This window comes from Mustela nivalis, assembly GCF_964662115.1.
Source record: "Mustela nivalis genome assembly, chromosome: 19".
NCBI lineage: Eukaryota > Metazoa > Chordata > Mammalia > Carnivora > Mustelidae > Mustela > Mustela nivalis.
The window spans coordinates 17943973-17963867 of record NC_139038.1 but is presented as its reverse complement, the minus strand read 5'-3'; the positions used below and the strand labels follow the sequence as shown (position 1 = coordinate 17963867).

At 50.5% G+C, this 19895-nt stretch overlaps 2 protein-coding genes across 9 annotated transcripts in view; one reads left to right on the top strand and one right to left on the bottom strand.

The window, feature by feature from the left end:
* The window catches only part of GTF3C1 (general transcription factor IIIC subunit 1), a gene marked incomplete at its 5' end in the record, with an annotated part of 69127 nt that extends 56435 nt beyond the window's left edge, over positions 1 to 12692 (bottom strand). For all 3 annotated transcript variants that reach the window (XM_082714550.1, XM_082714552.1, XM_082714551.1), the window contains 5 exons: positions 2186 to 2282; positions 4596 to 4739; positions 5289 to 5465; positions 8821 to 9030; positions 12472 to 12692. In XM_082714550.1, coding sequence (XP_082570676.1) covers positions 2186 to 2282; positions 4596 to 4739; positions 5289 to 5465; positions 8821 to 9030; positions 12472 to 12692 — 849 coding nt within the window. The remainder of the gene's footprint in view (positions 1 to 2185; positions 2283 to 4595; positions 4740 to 5288; positions 5466 to 8820; positions 9031 to 12471) is intronic.
* The window catches only part of KATNIP (katanin interacting protein), a 171752-nt gene continuing 164282 nt past the window's right edge, over positions 12426 to 19895 (top strand). For 2 of the 6 annotated variants that reach the window (XM_082714555.1, XM_082714554.1), the window contains exon 1: positions 12827 to 12978. In XM_082714555.1, coding sequence (XP_082570681.1) covers positions 12972 to 12978 — 7 coding nt within the window. In that variant the 5' untranslated portion in view covers positions 12827 to 12971. Of the gene's footprint in view, positions 12979 to 19895 lie in introns of all 6 variants that reach the window. The other 4 variants (XM_082714557.1, XM_082714553.1, XR_014306480.1 and 1 more) reach the window with 4 other exon arrangements.

Below are 19895 nucleotides of genomic sequence, written 5' to 3'. Positions count from 1 at the left end.
ACCTTCAAAGCCCCGCTTGGCCAGACGTTGCTCCATGAAGTTTCTCCCAGCTCTGAAGAAAGTGCGTCCTTCACGGAGCTTGGACGTCATCCTTTTAGATGGGCTTCGAGCCTAAGTATGTGTTCACATGGCCGCCCTCCGGTGACACCGCTCCATGACAGTGTAAGACCTGTCATCCTAACTTCTGTCACCGCGGTGCGGCACCCAGCTCCGACTCTGAGCAGACACTTGCTGCAGTATTTGCTGGGTAAGTAACGGAACTGAGCGAGGCCATGGTGGCCTGTGTCACCAGACGAGCCTGCTCTCCCCATGCCTCAGTGACCCGGTCGGGCAGAGGGCTTCATTCTGCAGTGTGTGCTGGACAAGGAATGTGAAGCACAGTGTGCAGAATTTGTTGCTTAAGCAAGGAGGAATTTTCTAAATTTCTACGAGGGTCCCTAAAGAAGCTTTATCGGTCTGCCTTTCATTTTCCACTTCTGATGGAGACTCAAATACCGAAAAATACTTCTTATCACAAACAGCACCGCATGTGTACTGACAAATGACACGGGCCTGCTGTCTGAGAGGTGACAGGAAGGAAGGGTCCTGGGGCGAGGCCGGATAGGTGAGTGCACAGCTGGCCCGAGCTGACGGCTGTTGGGAGAAACTGCAGGCCTGGCCCAGGCTTGCCGGAGCCTCTGATATTTCAAAGGAAGCTGGACACTTAGGTTTTTATGTGAACTCTCAATTAAAAAAAAAAAAAAAAAAGCCAAGTCAATGTACTTTTTAACAACGCACAGGCCAAATCTGACCTGTAAGCCTCAGAATCTGTGCTCTAAACAGACCCTGGATGGCGCGCCCCGGCGGCTCAGTCAGTTAAGCATCTAATTCTTGACTTCGGCTCAGATCATGACCCCAGGGTCCTGGGATCGAGCCCCGGGTTGGGATTTTCTCCCTCTGCCCTTCCCCTCCTCACATGTACACGCTTTCTCTCTCTCAATAAATACAGGTTTTTAAAAAAGATTTTATTTATTCGTCAGAAAGAGAGAGCCAGCCCACAAGCAAGGGAAGCAGCAGGCAGAGGGAGAAGCAGGGTCCCCGTTAAGCAAGGAACCCTACGTGGGACTCAGTTCCAGGACTCTGGGATTGTGACTGAAGCCAAAGGTAGATGCCTAACCAACTGAGACACCCAGGGTTCCTAATAAATAAAATATTTTACTTTTATTATTATTACTTTTTAAAGATTTTATTTGTGAGAAAGAGCATAAGCAGGGAAAAGGGGCAGAGAGGGAGAAGCAGTCTCAGCACTGAGCAGGGAGCCCCATGTGGGGCTCAATCCCAGGACGCTGGGATCATGACCCGAGCCAGAGGCAGATGTCCAACAGACTGAGCCACCCAGGCGCCCCAAATAAAATATTTTAAAGAGACTCGGGCATGTAGTAGATCTAGCATTAGAGGAGAGGCCCCTTTCCCTCTCCGATGGAACCAGAGACTGGGGCTTCACCCCAATGCAATAGCACGAGGCGAGGAGCAGAGATTATCCTGGGGCCGATAATCCAGACTCCACACCACGTCCCTTTGTGGACTAATCACTGTGACTCAAACTGCCTGACTTTAAACTTTAGGTTTTCAGTTCTGCCATCTTAAGCTCCAGGACAATGTTTCTGTCCCCTTTGCCACGCCGGCTCTTCCCTAGCTCCTGGCAAAGACTGTTCTCATCGGCCTGGAGGCAGCGAGGCCCCTCCGTGCTCTCCTCTCCCTGCTTCATTCCTGCCTCTCCTCTGGGGGCCCAGAGACCAAGCCAATCTGTGCTTTTCCCCCAGCACCAGCTCGCCTGCGTCTCTGCAAAGTCACAATGCCCTTTCCGTATCAAGCCAATGGGGACAGAATCAGAAGTGCGCTTACGGAAGCACCCCTAAATGTCCGGACTGGCCATTCCATATGAACTCGTACAGCACGTCCTAGAGCAAACTGTGAGTGTGGGGGGAGGAAATGGGGCCAGTTAAGAGCATGAGGGCCTCCAACAAAGGACTGAGCACTTTCTTATCCTGTGAAACAAAGAAGATCGCACTTGTTTCAAGGTGAGGGATGGTCGAGTCCATTAATGGATTCCAAATGCCAGTCATTTAATCCACACTCGACAAGCAGGTCCAGGCTGCGGCACAGACCATTCCAGCCTGGCCCCCAGGCGGCCCCGGGCACTCACCAGTTCCTCCCTCAGCCTGCCCAGGGTCTCCATCTGGTTAGTCCGTGTGCTCAGCACACCCGAGAGCTTCTCCATGAGGATGTCGTACTTGCTCCTCCTGCGAGAAACACAGAATAGTTCATCTTTTCAAACTAATAACTAAAGAGCGCCTGTTTTTTAAAGATCACAAGACTTAAATTGACAACATATCAGACCAGACCACCTGCGTGCTAGGTCTCAGCCACTGTCCAGGCCACATTCCGCACCTGGCGGGGTAGAGACCATGGCTTGGAGCGGTTCGGTCACATGGCAAAATGCACTAAGTAGCGACGGCGTACAGACCAGACTCTCTGGCTGCAGCTGTCGTGATTCTTGAAAATGCCTTGTGTTTTTATAAAACCATAAAGTTTAGGAAGCACCTTCTATTTTCTGCACGATTCACTTGGTAAAGGGATTATTTAATAAAGAAGTGAACAGGGTTTTCTGAAAAGTCAGAGTCAAGAGGCGAACCTAAGAGAACCTAGGTCTCTGCCACACCCAGTGCTCACTTTGCTGTCCTGACGTCTCTAATCCTGAGTACAGCTTCTCCTCCGACTTCCCAGGAACAGATGGCCCCAGCTCCCACCTCATTTTTATTGTGTCATGATGGCTTCCAAGCTAATGGCTGCCAAGGAAGCTCTGAAAGAGAGCGGAAGGCTCCCGGACTGTGGGTGCCTGGGGAAGGTGACCTTGGCTCTAAATGCCCACAGGCCTGGGGCAGGGAGGTTGTATGTATGGGATTCAGAGTCAACGCCCACATCTCCACTTTGACTGCCTCTCAAGGCATGAAAAAAGGCAGGCACAGATTATTTCCTGTACGTAGACCAGTCCCGGGCACTGGGTCGTGGTCATGCTCCAGAAGAGGAAACCACGCTTCAGAGAGCTCAAGTGACTTTGTCCAAGTCAAGTACAGATGACTTAGTCCACTGTTCTCCCTGCCAGCCACAGCTGCCACCTGTGTTCTCTGTAGACACAGGCCACACGCCAGCGAGGAGTCTGCTGATATGGGTATTTAACCAATGCATAGTAAGATAAATAAATAAAAATTCAAATTCTTGAAGCACGATTCTCTCTAAGGCAGGATTTCTAAAACATAGGTTTGAAGCTGAACTTGGAATTTTGACAGGAATACAGTGATATCATTACTCCTGGAACTCCTCAGTCAAGAGTCTATCTAGACACATGTATTGGACACTTTCTCTGGGTCCAGGCCAGTGCTATGTAGCAGGTACCGGAAACCCTCCGTGTCCATCCACCTCTCTGCTGGAGTGCGCGCCGGACCCCGGGTGAAGGCAAGCCCTGGGTCATCTGGCGAGGGGAGACTCCGAGGCATTCCCCGTGGTCCAGGGAAGGGGGAATGCCTACTGCCCCTCAAGTCTCCCGGGCACCACGTGCCTCCACCACTGGACACTGTGGCCACGGACTCGGGGGCGTCCAGCCTCCTCGCCCAAGGACCATGTTATTCTTCCGAGATCAGACGAGATCGGGCGCGTTCAGGGTGGTATGGCCGTAGACAGGACCGTGTTATTCTAGGTCCTTCACCAACTCTGCCTCCCCCACCCTGGTCGCTGCACCTCCCATCAAGGAGGGCACGAGGTGCTGGAGTAGAGGCCTCTCTAAATGGTGGTGGACCTTTGCTTTCCCCCATTCCTATGCCAGGCAGTTACCCCAACAGGGAGGAGCAAAGAGTCAGAGACTCACTCCCACTCTCTGATGCTCAGAAGGGAGTGTGCACCCCTCACCATCCTGCCATCCGCCCGGACGAGGACACAAAGCTGAACGGCAACACGTCCCACAGCACTCGCTCAGCGGAAACCTCCCCTCGCCCTCTAGAGCTGCTGTTGGAAAAACACGCCCATTTTAAACTGGAAAGAATTCACTCTCAATTCTGTCACTGTAACGAATCTAATTCGATTTATTTGTTGTTACTTTTACACTCTTCCCAGAATTTCCCCAACATGTTAACAGTTCCTACTGCCGGCCTGTGGGTTTACAGGATTTTTTCCTCCTCCTTTTCTGTATAATCTCAAATTTTCTAAATCAGCATGACTTATTTTCATCATCAGAAATAGACCATAAATATTTTTCTTAAAAAGCTGTAGTCATAGGGCACCTGGGCGGCTCAGTGGGTTAAGCCTCTCCCTTCGGCTCCGGTCATGATCTCAGGGTCCTGGGATCAAGCTCTGCATCAGGCTCTCTGCTTAGCAGGGAGCCTGCTTCCCCCGTCTCTCTGCCTGCCTCTCTGCCTACTTGTGATCTCTCTATCAAATAAATAAAATCTTAAAAAAAAAAAAAAGCTTTAGTCATGTGATTCTGTCTCTATGATGTGTAGAGGTCTAATCCACGGCTGAAATTTCACCAGAACAAAGTGTTTTGGGTCTGCACGCTGTACCTGTCCACGTGAAACCGGTTCAGGAGGAGGAGAATGGAGTGCTGCTGGGCTCCAGTGGGTAATCGGATCACATGGGACTGCATCGTGATGAGCCCGTTTTTGTTCAGAATTTTCCGGTGATAGTGGAGCTTCCCAGCATCAACCCTGGAGGAGAGAAGAGCGTGGCTGTGCCATTTTGCTTTGCTGGCGGCTTTCACCCAACAGTAGAGGGCCTCTCCTGTGAACGTTAAGTGCTAGAGACACACACTTCCTATCCAGCCACTCCAAGGGATAATGGCCTCGAAAGAACAGGCATGCCTCAGCCTCAGCGCACCCCAGACCCCCAGCAGAGGTGGATGGGAGAGGGGGATAGAAGCCTGGGGAAAGGAAAAGGAACGCGACAGGTCTCCAGTCCTGCAGTAGCCCATGAATAAGGTCACTCTACATTCTGGCTGGCCCGATTTATGCCCACTGCTCTGGCCCCCCCTTAGAGCTCCACCTTCCACTCTCAAGATGCCTGGTTTGGACACTATACAGTCGCCCCAGGGTCTCTTCAAACAACAAAGCGCTGCCGCCCAATCATCATGGGCTGCAGACTGCCCCAGTGGCAGGTTGGAGAGGAATGGGGAAGGGAAGTCAACAGGCCTGCACTGGGAGCAGGGCACAATCATCGGGGAGTCCTAGCATCTCAAGAGAAGAGAATCATGCTCTCACTTGAAAGCAGTGGTATGGAGGTCTCGCTGGAGCTCCCCTTGCCACCGGGACCGGCCTAATCGCTCCAAAATGCAGTAAGAGAAGTCGGGGAGTTTCAGGTCCGGGTCACCCTCCAAGCCTATCAAGGCCCTGTAACGCATGTCCTGGGAGGCAACGATGATCAGTCTCTTTCCCCACCTGCAAACAAGAACAACCGCATGGAAGAAATAACTTGAAGTGACTTGAAGAGAATCAAAATGTGAAAAAACAGAACCTTAGAGAATCACCATTTTGTACTGCTTCTTAGAAATTCACAATGCCCTGTCTCCAAACTGCATGGTGTTTGGGCTGAACAGAACCAAATCTGTCATCTTGCGTGGAGCCCTCCACAGTCTTGCTAAGATACTCAGTCCGAACCCCCAGGGCCTGGAATGTCCTATGCACCTTCCACAGCTCTGCCTCTTACCCTCCTTGGCCCTGCTGGTCCCAAACAAGCTGCTTCCTCTGCCTGGCTGCTCCTTTCCCTCGGTCACAGACTTAGAATCTACGCTGTCTCATCTCAAACAGGCTTACAAAGTGAAACTGGCAGAGGTCAGCAGGGAAAAGCAAGTTTGAGACCAGGGGACCCGGCCTGCTGCTCTTCAAATGCGCTCAGGTTTACGGCACTGGACATTAAAATCCCAACATTCCAGTTAGCTGACTCAGGGACTCCTGCACGGCCGGAAGTGCTGAGTGTGGCCCTCAGACAGGATGTCAAGTACTGATTAAGCACAATGCGAAGTACCAGAGATACCAAGATAAATAAAAGCGGTATCTCCCAGCAAGGAGCTCACAGTCGGCTGAAGGGGAAAGTCAGGAGAGGGAGCGATTGATTACCCTAGGGCCCAAGAGCCGGCAGTGAGCAACTCTGGTGGCCGAGCCTATGAAATGCCATTACGCGAGGAGCCCCCAATCCAGCCTGCCTGTGTGAACAGAACATGTGCACGGTAACCAGGGGACGCTCTCATAGGAGGGGACCCTAGAATTCGCAGTCAGCAGGGTGGGTGAGGGACAAGAAAGCAGAACCTCCAAGCTTCCGGAGGCATGAAGGAGCAGGCCTTCCTGGGAGGCAAGTGGTGTGGCCTGGCGGGCAAGTGGGGGTTGGGCTCCCAAGCGAGAAAGCAGAAGGTGAGCTCAAGGGGTCAGTGGGAGTCCACATCCTGAAGGGTCCTGCAGGGCCATCGCGGGGAGGTCAGATGTCATGACACAGGTCAGGGGCTGTAACCCCACACCCATCAGGATCACCCATGAGTCAATGACATTTTTAGGAGCTGAGGTGGTGCCAGGCATATTCTAGGTCCTAGAGATACGGCCATAAACAAGACAGGGTTTCCGCCCTCAAGAGTTTACACTCTGGTGAGGAAGGGGTGGCGTGAATCAACACTCCAGACCACATTTGGTACTGGGGGCGCCTGCGTGGCTCTAGTCAGTAAGCGCCTGACTCTTGATTTTGGGTCAGGTTGTGATCTCAGGGTTGTGAGACCGAGCTCTGCACAGGGCACCACACTGGGCATAGAGCCTGCTCAAGATTCCTTCTATATATATATATATATATATATATATATATGGATATATCCATATATATTCCATAAGTAAGTAAGTAAATAAGTAAAAGATCATTTTTGGTACAACAAAGAGTAACATAATGGTGCCTGGGCAACAGGGATGCTTTCTGAGGAGCCGAGTTGAAAACTGACTAAAGAGGAGGGGATAGAGACGGGAAGATGTGAGGCAGAACATGCTAAGCAGAAGAGCGCACGCAATAGCCCTGAGACAGAAATGAACTGTGCAAATCTGGGCCACGGCACAGGGAAAGCTCAGGCTGGCTGAAGGGCTACAGTGGGAGCGCTGGGGGGGCAGAGGGTAGGTCCCACACAGGCCAAGGGGCTAACGCCAGCAGGCAGGGAGCTGCAGAGTGTGGAGCACTAGGTGGGATGCGACTCACGGCTCTGGCCTGTATCACCAAGTGAAAATCAGTGCAGGGCAGCTAGATCCTATTTTTTTGTTTGTTTTGTTTTGTTTTTTAAGAGGAGCTAGAAATCCAGATTTTAAATATCAGCAATGAAATAAAATTAAAACCAAAAAGAACACCATGCTGGCTGTATACAGGGCATATGTGCCCAGTTGGAAACACCTCCCAACTGACCAAGGCACTGTTCATCACAATTCTGTCTTAGAGAAAAAAATGCGCCATGTGGTATGGAAAGTTCCAGAAAGGAGAGACAGGGGCGTCTAGCTGAGCGTCTGACTCTTGATGCTGGCTCAGGTCATGATCTCAGGCTCATGGGATCCAGCCCTGCATCCGGCCCTGGGCTTAGCAGGGAGGCTCCTTTATTTATTCTAAAATAAATAAACAAATCATAAAAAAAGAGAGAGGGAGAGAGAGGACGAGAGAGGGAGACAGCAAGAAGGAAGGCAGGAGACTCTTGCATTATCCTGAGGCCAAAGACGGTCTGAGAAGGTCAAGTCCACAGGACTTGGTGGCCAGCTGAATGCAGAGTAAGTCCGGAGAGAAGGGGCCCCGGAGTCCCAGGTCTGCGGCTCGTACAGCAGGCACAAGGGGACACCCTGGAGCAGAGGACATCACAGAAGAGGCAAAGAAGGGAAGAGGAGGCAGGTTTGGGATGAAGGAGCTGTGATGCTCTAACTTCTGGGCACAATGAGGAAGGCGTTACTGAACTCTACATGTGGCACTTGGGAGACGTCTGGGGAAGAGAAAGTGCCCTTGGGAGCAGCCCAACATTTAAGGGGTAGACGGAAGTCGGGGAGTCCAGGAGAGAGCTGGTGAGGATGGACCAGAACAGAAAAACAAAGCAGGAAGCCACGGGGCAACAGCTTTAAAACTCCCTGACCTGGGGTGGAAGGGTCAGGAACTTAGGGCCAAACAGCGTCCCTAGGCTGGTTAGTAGGAATCTTAGAGGGTAAGATTTCGGGGAAGAAATAAAGGCAGACATCAGCGGGCAGAGGCGTGAAGGAGAAAGAGCTATTTCTTCCAGGAAGGCACAACTGTGAGCAGCAGGAGAGCTCTACAGCCCCGGAGATCCGAGGTCCAGGGAAGGTCCTATTGTAAGATGGGCGAGTCATTACAGCGGAGTTGAGAGCCCCAGCGGGGAAAGCAAGGGAATGCGGAGAGAAGCCATGTGGACACGTTGCAGAAGCAGCTAGAAGTCGGCCGAGTTCCCACCCGCAGCTTCTCCCTGCTCTGTGAAGTGGGAAGCGAGGTGGGAGTGGGGACTGGCTCCCTGCATTCGCCACGGGGGGAAACGGGAGCCCTAGCCTGGACAGGAGAAGGCACTGATGCGAATGAAAGCCGGCTGCTCTGCCCCAGTGCGCCAGGCCTGGGGACACAAGGCAAAGAGAAAACAGGCCCCCGAGCCAAATTAGCACCCCAAGAGCGGGGTGCAGGGCGGGGAGCTTGCGTGGTGCAGGGCTGACACACAGACCGGTCTCCGCGCTCTGACTGTCCCCGCTTGGCTTCAAGGCAGGAGCGGGCCCGTGAGCTTCCGCAGCTTACCGGCCAAAAGCTTCCGCCATCATACAACGGGGCTGTAAAGTCTTGGTCCTGATGTCATTGGTTATGTTCTTCCTCTCCTTGAAGTACCGGCAAGAGCCCTGGATGCCGTCCTTATTCTCCAAGATCATGTGAATGGGGTAGACATCCTCCAGAGCGACTGGATCCCTCCGGGACTCCAAAATGCCGGTTTCCAAGTCAATCTCTTCATACCTGAACGGGGGAAAGCAGAAATACCAAAGCACGACTCAGCTTCGGAAAAATACACACGTGGCTCCTCGCTCTTCTCTTCTTTTCTTCCTTTCTTTCTCTCTTTCTTTTTAATTAAAGACTGTATTTATTTTTAGAAAGGGCGCACTCCAGGAGGGAGAGAAAGAAGTAAAGAATCCCAGGCAGACTTCACGCTGGGAGCCCAAAGCAGGGCTGGATCTCACGACCCTGAGATCGTGACCTGAGCCGAAACCAGAAACCAAGAGCCGGATGCTTAGCTGACCGGAGCCACCCAGGCGCCCCTGGTGCGTTCTTCTGACGACCTCCTGCAGAGATCAGAGAGCCAGAGTTCACTCCGTCCTCTAGTCTTGCAAATGCAGATTAGAGCAGCATTCCTGCCTTTCTATCCCAAAGAACACAGACCTTGGAAATCCACCCCAGAAGCTGAGCGATAGAACCAGAACCATCTTCCTGGCCCAAGTCATGGCCGTTCCGTTTCCCTCCAAATCCAATGCCTGCACGTTAACAATTTTCACCTCTGAATCCTCAGTCCTGTCTTCTCCTGCAAACACTGATCCTGCGTCTCCCGTTGTCCACCAAACACCCTGAATTCAAGGAGATCCAAATCAAAGTTACAACTGCCTCTCTCCGCCTCCAACGGAGTCCCTCCTCTCCACTTTCTCCCAAATACGTCGTATCAATGTCACGGGGACAACTCTGACTTGCGTTTCTTCCTTTATGCAGTCAGCCAAGTCTGTGAGGCTTTCCTAACAAACCCTGTTCACAGTCTGAACTAGTCTAGTTGAGGCTAAATCCCACTAACACTTACCGGCCTTTTCCTTCCACGCCTTCTCTGTGATCTCTAGCCGGCTTTATCCCCCATTCCCAAATCACATCTGGCACCATCTGCCAAGAGGCAGCTGTGTGGACTGCTGTCCTGCACCTCTCCAGCCGCACCTTCCTAGGCTTCTTAGCCGGTCCCTAGTTCTCCTTGCAGTCTTTCAACACAGGTGCACCTGTGGGCCATGTCTTAGGTCTCCCATCACACCATATTCTCTTCCAGGGATGACCCTGGCTCATGGCTTTAATAGCCAACCATACGGATGACTGCCATGGCCAGCTCTATCCCTCCCTCTGGCCTGCTGTCGCCCAAGGAAGCAACATGTTTACTGCACAGAATCGCCACGGATCACCCAAAGGAGCCTTGAATTCCATGGGACTCAAAGCCCATTCAGCACCTCGCCCACCGTCCCCGAGACTCAACAACCCTGCTGCCCTGCTGCTCTTCTCCCTACTAACAGGGACGGGGATCAATATTCACTCAGGAGGCTGAACATCAGGAATCAGAAGCCATCATCCCTGATTCCCCCTCTCCAAGACCCCATACCCAGGCACCAAATCCTCTTGATTCTTCTGCTTCCTACGTCTTGATGCCATCTGTCTCTTATGGATTCTCACCTGCCCCACAGGAAGCAAAACTGATGTGGAGACCAAAGGCAAGAAGGAAATGTAGATGAAATTAAATTTCCTCATAACCTGCAGCCCATTGTTACCTAAGGCAGAAGAGTCAAGTTCCTCCAGAAAGCTCCCAACTGAGGCTTTGGTAGAGGGAAAAACCAACCTTCGCTTGAAAACAGCCAGGCCTCCAGGGTCCTGTGAGTTCTCTTTAACATAGGAGAGTCTGTCTGGAAACCTCCCTACGTCTTCACGTCCCCCAACTTGAAAGTTTATAAACTGGTCCCCCCCCCCATACAACACCATGCTGCTCTTTCTGCCCCACTGGTCCTGTTCCCATGCTTTAAGGAAAGTCTTGTAGCACTGAAGACTCCTGCAGAATTCTTTCTCGGCCTGTTGGTTCTGAAGCCCAACCGACAAACCACATCAAACCATGATCTGTCGTGTAGGGATTACTAAAATCTCTCAACTTCACACTCTGCCCTCAGTCTGACCCTTCTTTGGGGGAGGGGAGGCAGGGCTTCCAATGGTTCTTTTGATAAAGGATAAACTCTTTAAGTGGATTAAAGACCACTGATTACCTCTCCAGTCCAATGGCTAAGGGCAGAGAACATTCTGTAGGCCAAACTTCATGGATTCAAATTCTGGTTTCCGCTCTTGCTAGCAGATACCTTGAACAAAATCTCTTATCATCTCTGGGGCTGACTTTTCTCTCCGGGAAAACGGGAATGATTATACCCACCTCCTAAAATTACTGTAAAAATTAACTTGCGAGGGACGCCTGGGTGGCTCAGTGGCTTAAAACTTCTGCCTTCGGCTTGGGTCGTGGTCTCGGGGTCGAGCCCCGTGTCGGACTCTCTGCTCCGTGGGGAGCCTGCTTCCTCCTCTCTCTCTCTCTCTGCCTGCCTCTCTGCCCACTTGTGATCTCTGTCAAATAAATAAAATCTTTAAACAAAATTAACTTGCTCTATGTCAGGATATTAGCAGCAAGTCCTAGCTCACAATACACGTGCATGTTAAGTGCCAACTACTCTTATTCCCCATTCCCCGTCTGCAGTCCTGCACCTCAACCACACTTATTTCTCCTCCCTTAGGCTCTCCACGCTGGCGGGTCTCTCTCCAGAAGACCCTGCCAACTGGCCACCTAAATCCAGTCTTGAAGTCTTGTTTCCAGTATTACTTCTGGGAACCTCTCTCCTCACAATGTGGCTCAACGGCACAGACTCTTATTATCGAGACAGACTGTGTGGGGGTAAATCAACACTCCGGTCACTTATCATCTCGGGAACGTTGGACGGGTTCCTCAATCTAGGACTCCGGTTCCTCTTCTGCAAAATGGGGACAGTGACCGCGCCTACCGCCGGGGATCAAGGGAGACCCACGTCCTGAACCTCCCCAAACAGGATCTTACGGTACGGTAACAGGCCAACCATAAGCACTCAATCAACGCCGGCCGCTGTTGCTGCTGTTCTATTATTATTATTATTATTATTATTATTGCCAACCTTGCCGTTACGCCTATGTCTAGCTGCCTTGGGCTCTCCAGTCCAGCACTGAGGATGCCCCACAAAGGGTGGCTAAACTCAGCGTCTCCAGCCTCGGTCTGAACGGACTTCCTTTCCACCACGAAAAAGGAGCACCACCACCCCCCCCCCCGGCCCCAGTCCTGCTCACCACCACCCAAACACCTACACGGACCGAACGGGACGTCACCAAACGACCCCCAAGGCCACCCGAGGCCCGGGCTCCGCCAGGCCCGAGGGACCCCCAGCCAGCCTTACCGCCGCGCCCCCGTCGGACCCGCGGTCCTGCCCCCCCCCACCCCGCCCCTCGGCGCCCCCGTCGGACCCGCGGTCCTGCCCCACCCCCACCCCGCCCCTCGGCGCCCCTCCTTTCTCCCGCCCCCTCCCGTCAGACCCGGGGCCCCTCCCAGCGCCCTCCGAGGCCGGGCTCCGCGCCGCCCGCCCGCCCCGGGGCCAGGCCGCTGACCGGTCCTGGAGCTGGAGGTCGGGTCGCTCCCGGGGCTCTTCATAGAAGCTGATGCCCGGGTGGGTGGCCAGGGCCCGCCAAAGGAACTCCTGCGTGTAGGGCTCCAAAGGCAGCGGGAAGGGGGGCACCCGCGTCTCCAGACGGCTCCACAGCGCGGGCAGACACAGGCCGTCGAGCCCCTCCAGAGCCACCTCGTCCAACAACGACTCCAGCGCGTCCATTGCTACTTCAGTGTGCGGCTCCCCGGGCGCCTGCGCACCAGGGCTCGAAAGGCCCTCCAGCGCGCCTGCGCAGAACCATGGCCGGCCGCGGGAGGCGGGTCGGACCTACGGATCGGAGGAGGAGTCCCAAGAGCGCCGACGTGACGTTGCGCCCTTTGGGGGCGGGCTCAGGCGGCGACGCTCCGCCGCCATTGGTCGGGAACCGCGCAGTAACCAGGGGAACTGCAAACAGTGCAGGGGCCGCTTCCGGTGCGAGACCCGGAACCGCCGCCTCGAGGGATGGACGGTGAGTGTCCGCGGGCCCCTCCGGGGGGTCGGGCCGTTGTTCGGCCGTCCGTGCCTCAGCGCCCTCGGGCAGAGTCCGAGGCAGGAGAGCCCCGGGCCACCGCTGCCTGACCTCGGGGGCTCTCCGGTCAGAGGGGCAAGGGAGCCCCAGGGGTCAGGGGTGGGAAGAAGAGGTCGGTGGTGGGGGCGCGGGGCGAGGCCAGTGGCCGCACCGCCGTGCCGAGTGGCGCTGCTGCAGGTCGGGGGCTCGGGGGAGCTTCAGCGTGGAGAGCAGAGGCAGACGTCTGAGGCGGGGTCTCGGGTGTCTTCCTCGGGGGCGGACCGCTGAGGCCTGGGAGGGGGTGTGGGGTAAGCGCGGTCTTGGGCAGCGCGGCCGTCGGGGCCTGGGAGAACCGAGGGGGTGAGGCGGGTGCACAAAAGCGGAGGGCGGGCTCTTCCTCTGCGCTTGCATGTTCCGTGGGCCAGGAACTCCGCCGGGGCCGGGGCCGGGCCGTCGGGCAACACCTCGTTAAGCTTCATTGCTGCCCTTTGAGGTCAGTGGGGTCCCCCTGTTGGGCAGGTGAAGGAACTGAGGCTCCAAGGAATGAAGTGCACGTGCCCCACATCGCAGAGCCCGCAAGTGGCGGAGTGAGTACGAAACCCAGACGGACACTGGGTCTCTGCAGTTAAAGGACCAGAGCTTTGAGATGTGGGGACGGGTTTTGGAGGCCCTTCATTCCCGACATCGCAAAGGGAGATGGAGCTGCAGGGGCAAGTCGGGGGCGCTGGCTTGGGCCGCGATTGGAAATCGATTCCCCTTTCCAAAGGAAAGCTGCTCACTCGGTTCCAACCAATTACTTTCCTGGGGCACTTCTCTAACTACCCTGACAGCCTCTGGGCCTGAAGGCCGGACGGCCAGATGCCGCCTCCCGGCCACTGTTTAGAGTTCCTGATTAGAATCATGGAATGGACCGCTGAAAACAATCTAAAAACAGGCTGTTCTGACCTCCTTTTGAAGATAGGAAGACTGATGTCTACGCAGACTGTTAGGATCTGTGCTAGAACCCAGATCGTTGTTCTCGGGTCACCACTGTCCCTTACTTTCAGGAATTTGTTCCTTGTATCCACTTAATGCAGTGGGGGGGGGGATTTTATTTTGATTGAACAATCTGATCTATACTTAAAAGACGTCTTTGCCCTTTGTACTTTGGAGGTACTATAAAACGAGATTTCCAGTTTGCCTGGTAGAAAGATCAATGTAACATTGCTACAGAAGAACAGTTCTCAGATATTTTTAACTGCAGGACACCTTCATGCGCTCAACCTCGAAAGAGCTTTAGGTGTATTCTATCGAGGATATTTACCGTATCAGGAAGTAAAGCTGAGAACATCTTAGAACATTCATGCATCAACTACTTAAAAATAACAGTAAACGTGGGGTGCCTGGGGGGCTTAGTTGGTTAAGCATCCGGATCTTGGTTTTGGCTCAGGTCATGATCTCATGGGTTGGGAAATGGAGCCCCGAGATGGACTCCACACTCAGCAGGGAATCGGCTTAAGATTCCTTCTGTCCGCCGCTCCCCACACTCAGTGTGCTTTCTCTCTCTCAGCAAAATAAATCTTAAAAAATAACAGTAAGCCCATTACTTCTGAGTATAAGTAATAATTTTAATGAAAGATCGCCATGCCCCCCCCCCCCCCATTAGTAGGAAGAGTAGCATTATTTTATATCATCTCAAATCTCTTCAATGTCTGGCTTGACAGAAAATAACTAGACTCTCATTTCTGTTTCAGCAACCAAACTGTTGTGTCTTGGCCTCACACAGATTTTAATTGCCTGTTCAAATAACTGTAGACATTCTTTTTTGATGCTACATCAAAACTTAGCACATGGTAGTTTCTTGAAGGGTACGTACAATGTGCTGAGACCGTATTGGTGAACTTTTTGTTCTCTGTTATATTTAAAATCCACTGGTTTATCTTGCCCTTTGTTCAGATATTTTACCCATGTATGGTTTTATTACATTAGGCATTGGTCATTTGGAAAATGTTGGTTTACTGAGTTCTGCAAATCTTCCAAAACGTTGACATTTCAAATTCCATTATGTAATATCAAGTGGAATGTCATTATACAATATCAGAAAAATCCTATTTGTTAATATCACCACCTGGCTCATTTTTTAGCAAAAAGTTTAAGCTGCTAAACTCCAGGTAGTAGAAACAAGTTTCATTTGGGCAATAAACCCGTCGGTTGTTTCCTTGAAGGGACTGCTCACTTTCGTTTTCTTTCTTTCTTTCTTTCTTTCTTTTTTTTTGTTTTTTCCCTATTTGAGAAAGTGTCTGTGAGACACCCAGGTCTGAATAATTAGAGTTTGTTAGTTGTATTCAAGTAAAAATAGCATTCTATACATATGTGGCTAGTTTAGCTGGTAACTCAAACAAGCACCCATAAGTGTTTTCTGGGATCAACCATTATATTTTGGCTTGTAGCGGAAGTGCTTGGTGTGTATTTGCCATTGTGTCACACAGAATATTGAAAAGCTGTGGACTCATGAGAAGAAATTAAGTAAAACTAACTTTTACTATTTCATAAGGATATTCTTAGGTGACAGTGATTTTTTTGGTTGTTGTTGATTTATCATGAATACATGGCAGTAAAGAATACAACGACTACTAGGACAGTTTGGTGCCACTGCCCTGTAACAGTTTTACCTACTGCCACTGTCCCATCATCAGTGCAGATAGCAACGTGGTGAAGATGTCTTAGAATTGTGATGAAAATGGTTTTGTCCTTGTCCCCTCTTCCTCCCAGGGTCTGTGGAAAACAGTTTGAGAAACATCGCTATAGATCATTTTCAAGAAGTCCCGCTCAGTTGCTCTCTCATCATCTCGCTCACTCCTAAAGCGTTAGCATGGCCCGACTGAGGAACCTGTTAATTTACAGATTGGTTACAAAAAGGAAAAACTTGTTCTCTTTAAGAAAGCATTTGCCCTAAGACCAGATTTAGCATTCAAAGGATCCCTTTTACATTACAATTTTTAAGACTTAGATTTACACAACTATTTAAAAAAAGATTTTATTTATTTATTTGATAGAGACAAAGCGAGAGAGGGAGCACAAGCAGGGGGAGTGGGAGAGGGAGAAGCAGGCTTCCTGCTGAGCGGGGAGCCCGATGCGGGTCTGGTTCCCTGGACCCTGAGATCATGACCTGAGCTGAAGGCAGACGCTTAACAACTGAGCTGCCCAGACGCCCCTTACACAACAATTTTATAGGCACCTACCTGATGGGTAAAGTGAAGCATGCCATGATGAACTGAGAGTCTAGCCAACTAGATACTCCAAGCCTGGCCTTATTGAAAAGATGTTTACTTCCCAAACTTACAAAAGCTTAAGTATCTAGCAAGTGTCCCCAAACTGGATTATAATTTGGCTGATTCTGCAGGTCCAAATCACCATTGTTTTTCACATTTTTCCTGGCCCATTTGCTTTGGCTTTGGGCAAGTTTTAACTGGCTCTGCAATGCAGTGTGACGTGATGTTGATATATTTGGGGGGCTGTGTACTGGTGGATTCACATCTCCGCTGTGTACTCTGACCTCTCTGAGCCTCAGTTTTCCTGTCAATAAAATGGAGCTGATGATAAGACTTACTTTGTTTGATCTGGTAATCCACTGTTGAATTATACGAGATTAAATGTGAACACACATAACGCCAAGTCTTCCTTGTAAAAAGCACTCGGACGTGGTAGCGAATTCTTTTTTTATTTTATTTTATTTTATTTATTTATTTGACAGAGAGAGAGAGAGAGATCACAAGTAGGCAGAGGCAGGCAGAGAGAGAGGTGGAAGCAGGCTCCCCGCCGAGCAGAGAGTCCGATGCGGGGCTCGATCCCAGGACTCTGGGATCATGACCTGAGCCGAAGGCAGAGGCTTTAACCCACCGAGCCACCCAGGCGCCCCCGTGGTAGCGAATTCTATCATTATCTGCAAATGGGCAGACTTCAGCTGGCAGAAGAGGGAGGGGGGATTCTGATGAAGCTCTCTAGCAAATAATAATCTTTGTAATTAGCCCTCTGTTTGTTTAAAGGAAAAGCCAACGCCTGGCATTTTTTATTTACCTGAATGTAAACGAGCAACGTGTGAGTCTTTTGCTATGAAGTGTTCACCTTTATGTTAAAGTCATTTCTTCCAGTGCTTTTGGAATATGAAATGGTTCAAGGAAAAAAAAATATTTCTGCTCAGTTTCAAGGAACATAATAATTAGACAAAAGTTCAGCACATCAACATAATTAGAAAGGATTTTAAAGCTGTTCATTTGCTTCTGCTCTCCCCAGAGCAGATATTCAACATTTCCCCCGCTTATCCTGTTCATTTGCTTAGTACACTTTCTCAAAGAATTAATAATGCCAAGATGAAATTTAGCCTAGCTTGTCTAAATAATCCCAAACTGCAAAACGAGTGACGGTTGAATTAGTAAGATTTTGTTGAAAGTATGCTGTCAGCATGTCTGGTCTCTTCTGGTCTGGTACAGTATTCACCTGGGCTCCTGGTGATTTGTTCGTTTCTCTTAGTATTTAAAATAAACCAAGCCAAAAATGATGTGAACTAGAACAAAGCAGGCATTCAGCAGGCAAAATAAATGCGTTGTCCGTGGAGTCTCTATGTTTGTTCTGTCTTCCTTCCTTCTTTGCACCCATCCTTGAGTTGGATCCAGTTCAGTGATTTTTAGCTTAGAGGAAGTTGACGCTCTATGTTTTGCTTATTCTTCCTTAGGACATTCATTTAGTAAGTCCACATTTCGGTGCCTTCTGTGTGCTGGAATCCAGAGATATCAAGACGAGTTAAGACTGGATCTAAGTGAAGAGTAGATGGGAGTTTATTGTAGTATTCTTTTTTTTTTCTTTTTAAATTAGGCTCCACACCCAGCACAGAGCCCAACGTGGGGCCTGAGATCAAGACCTGAGCTGCGATCAAGAGTCACATGCTTAACTGACTAAGCCACCCAGGCACCCCTCCTTGTAGTACCTTAAAACTTTCTTTAAATTGGGGCACCTGGGTGCCTCAGTGGGTTAAAGCCTCAGCCTTGGGCTCAATTCATGATCCCAGGGTCTGGGGATCGAGCCCCACATCGGACTTTCTGCTTGGCGGGGAGCCTGCTTCCCCCCTCCCTCTCTGCTCTCTGCCTACTTGTGATCTCTGTCTGTCAAAATAAATAACTAAAATATTAAAAAAATTTTTAAAAAGCTTTCTTTAGGGTGCCTGGGTGGCTCAGTGGGTTAAGCCACTGCCTTCGGCTCAGGTCATGATCTCAGGGTCCTGGGATCGAGTCCCGCATCGGGCTCTCTGCTCAGCAGGGAGCCTGCTTCCCTTTCTCTCTCTCTCTGCCTGCCTCTCCATCTACTTGTGATTTCTCTCTGTCAAATAAATAAAGAAATAAAATCTTTAAAAAAAAAAAAAAAAAAAAAAAAAAAAAGCTTTCTTTAAATTGATGTTTTTGAACATAGAAGTTAAACATTTTTTTCACCTTAAAAAAAAAAAAGGAGCAATGTCGCAGATTTGAAAATGAACTTTAAACCAGAGGTTACGAATTGGGGGCCTCTAAATGAATCAGCCCACAGTCACATTTCCTTGGTCCATAATGTTTTATTTTTTTCAAATTTTGAACAAGTCATCAGAACATTGAAAAATGGAGGGATTTCTCATAAATACCTTATTGTGGTATTTTCTTAACAAAGATCAATAAAATCTATTAACACCAAATCACAGTTGTGCATGGCAACAGCTTTTTCATAGCTGGAGCCAAATGGAGACCCTCCTCCAACAGGGAGGCACACTTTGCACTTTGCCACAGCACCTCCCTGAATGCCCCTGCCACGCATTGTATGTGTTCCCTGCCTGGGCCCCAGAGGCATCTGAAGTTACAATCCTGTTCTTGTATTCACTTGGGCGATTTTGGAAATCCCTATGGATTACTATTGTGCGGCACAATGTGCCGTATATACCTGTTCTCTTCATTTTAATCTGAAAGAAAAAATGGGGGATATATTCTCTGCCCTGAAGAACTTCATAATCTGATGAGAAAGCCAGTCATCAACAGCTAACTCTAATCCCACATTGGATTCCCTAGAAAGTAACATCTGCAAAGGTCTTCCCTTTCTCAAAGCAGCCTCGCTCCCTGCCTGCTTTTGTAAATAAAGATTTATTGGAACACAGCTATGCCCACTTGCATATAAATGCGTCCAGTCTATGGATCTCTTCAAGCCTCAGTGGCAAAGGTGATTAGTTGTGGCGGAGACCATGTAGTCCATACAGCCAAAACTCTTGACCATCTGGCCCTTTCCTGGAAAAGCTGGCCAGCCCCTGCCATGCAGGATCTGATTTGATTTTTGAGACAACTCCGTACAACACTCAGTGTCATTGGCCCATTTATAGCCCGCAGCCAGCAGAGAGCAGAACGGGGACTCAGCCAATTAACGTGTACGCTCCACAAAGCAGGCATTCAGCAGGCAAAATAAATACGTGGCCCACAGAGTCTCTGTGTCTAGAGTGTGTCCTCAAAGACCTGTCTCAAACTTGTCCCCATCCATGTGTGACCAGGTTGTTAGACTTGGGACGTGAGTCTGTGGGCAAGTCCAGGCCATGAGTCTGATCGAAGAGCACAGTTCAGAAGGCACTGCTCTTGCCTACCTCCTTGGCTCCCTCAGGATCTGACCCTGTGGCTGCGCCTCTTTCCAAGTAGGAGAGGGCTGCCAGGAGCAACGTGGTTAGTTGGAAGGAGGAGCTGTCCACAGCTCACTTCATGTAAGAGGAGGAGGTGTCCATTATCCTCAATGCACCAGACTGACTGCTGATGAACAGCTTGACCCTTGTAACTTTAATAATTGGTCGCAGTTGCCGTGGTCACAGCACCTTAAATCTGAGAATTTCCCTGGGAAAGCCC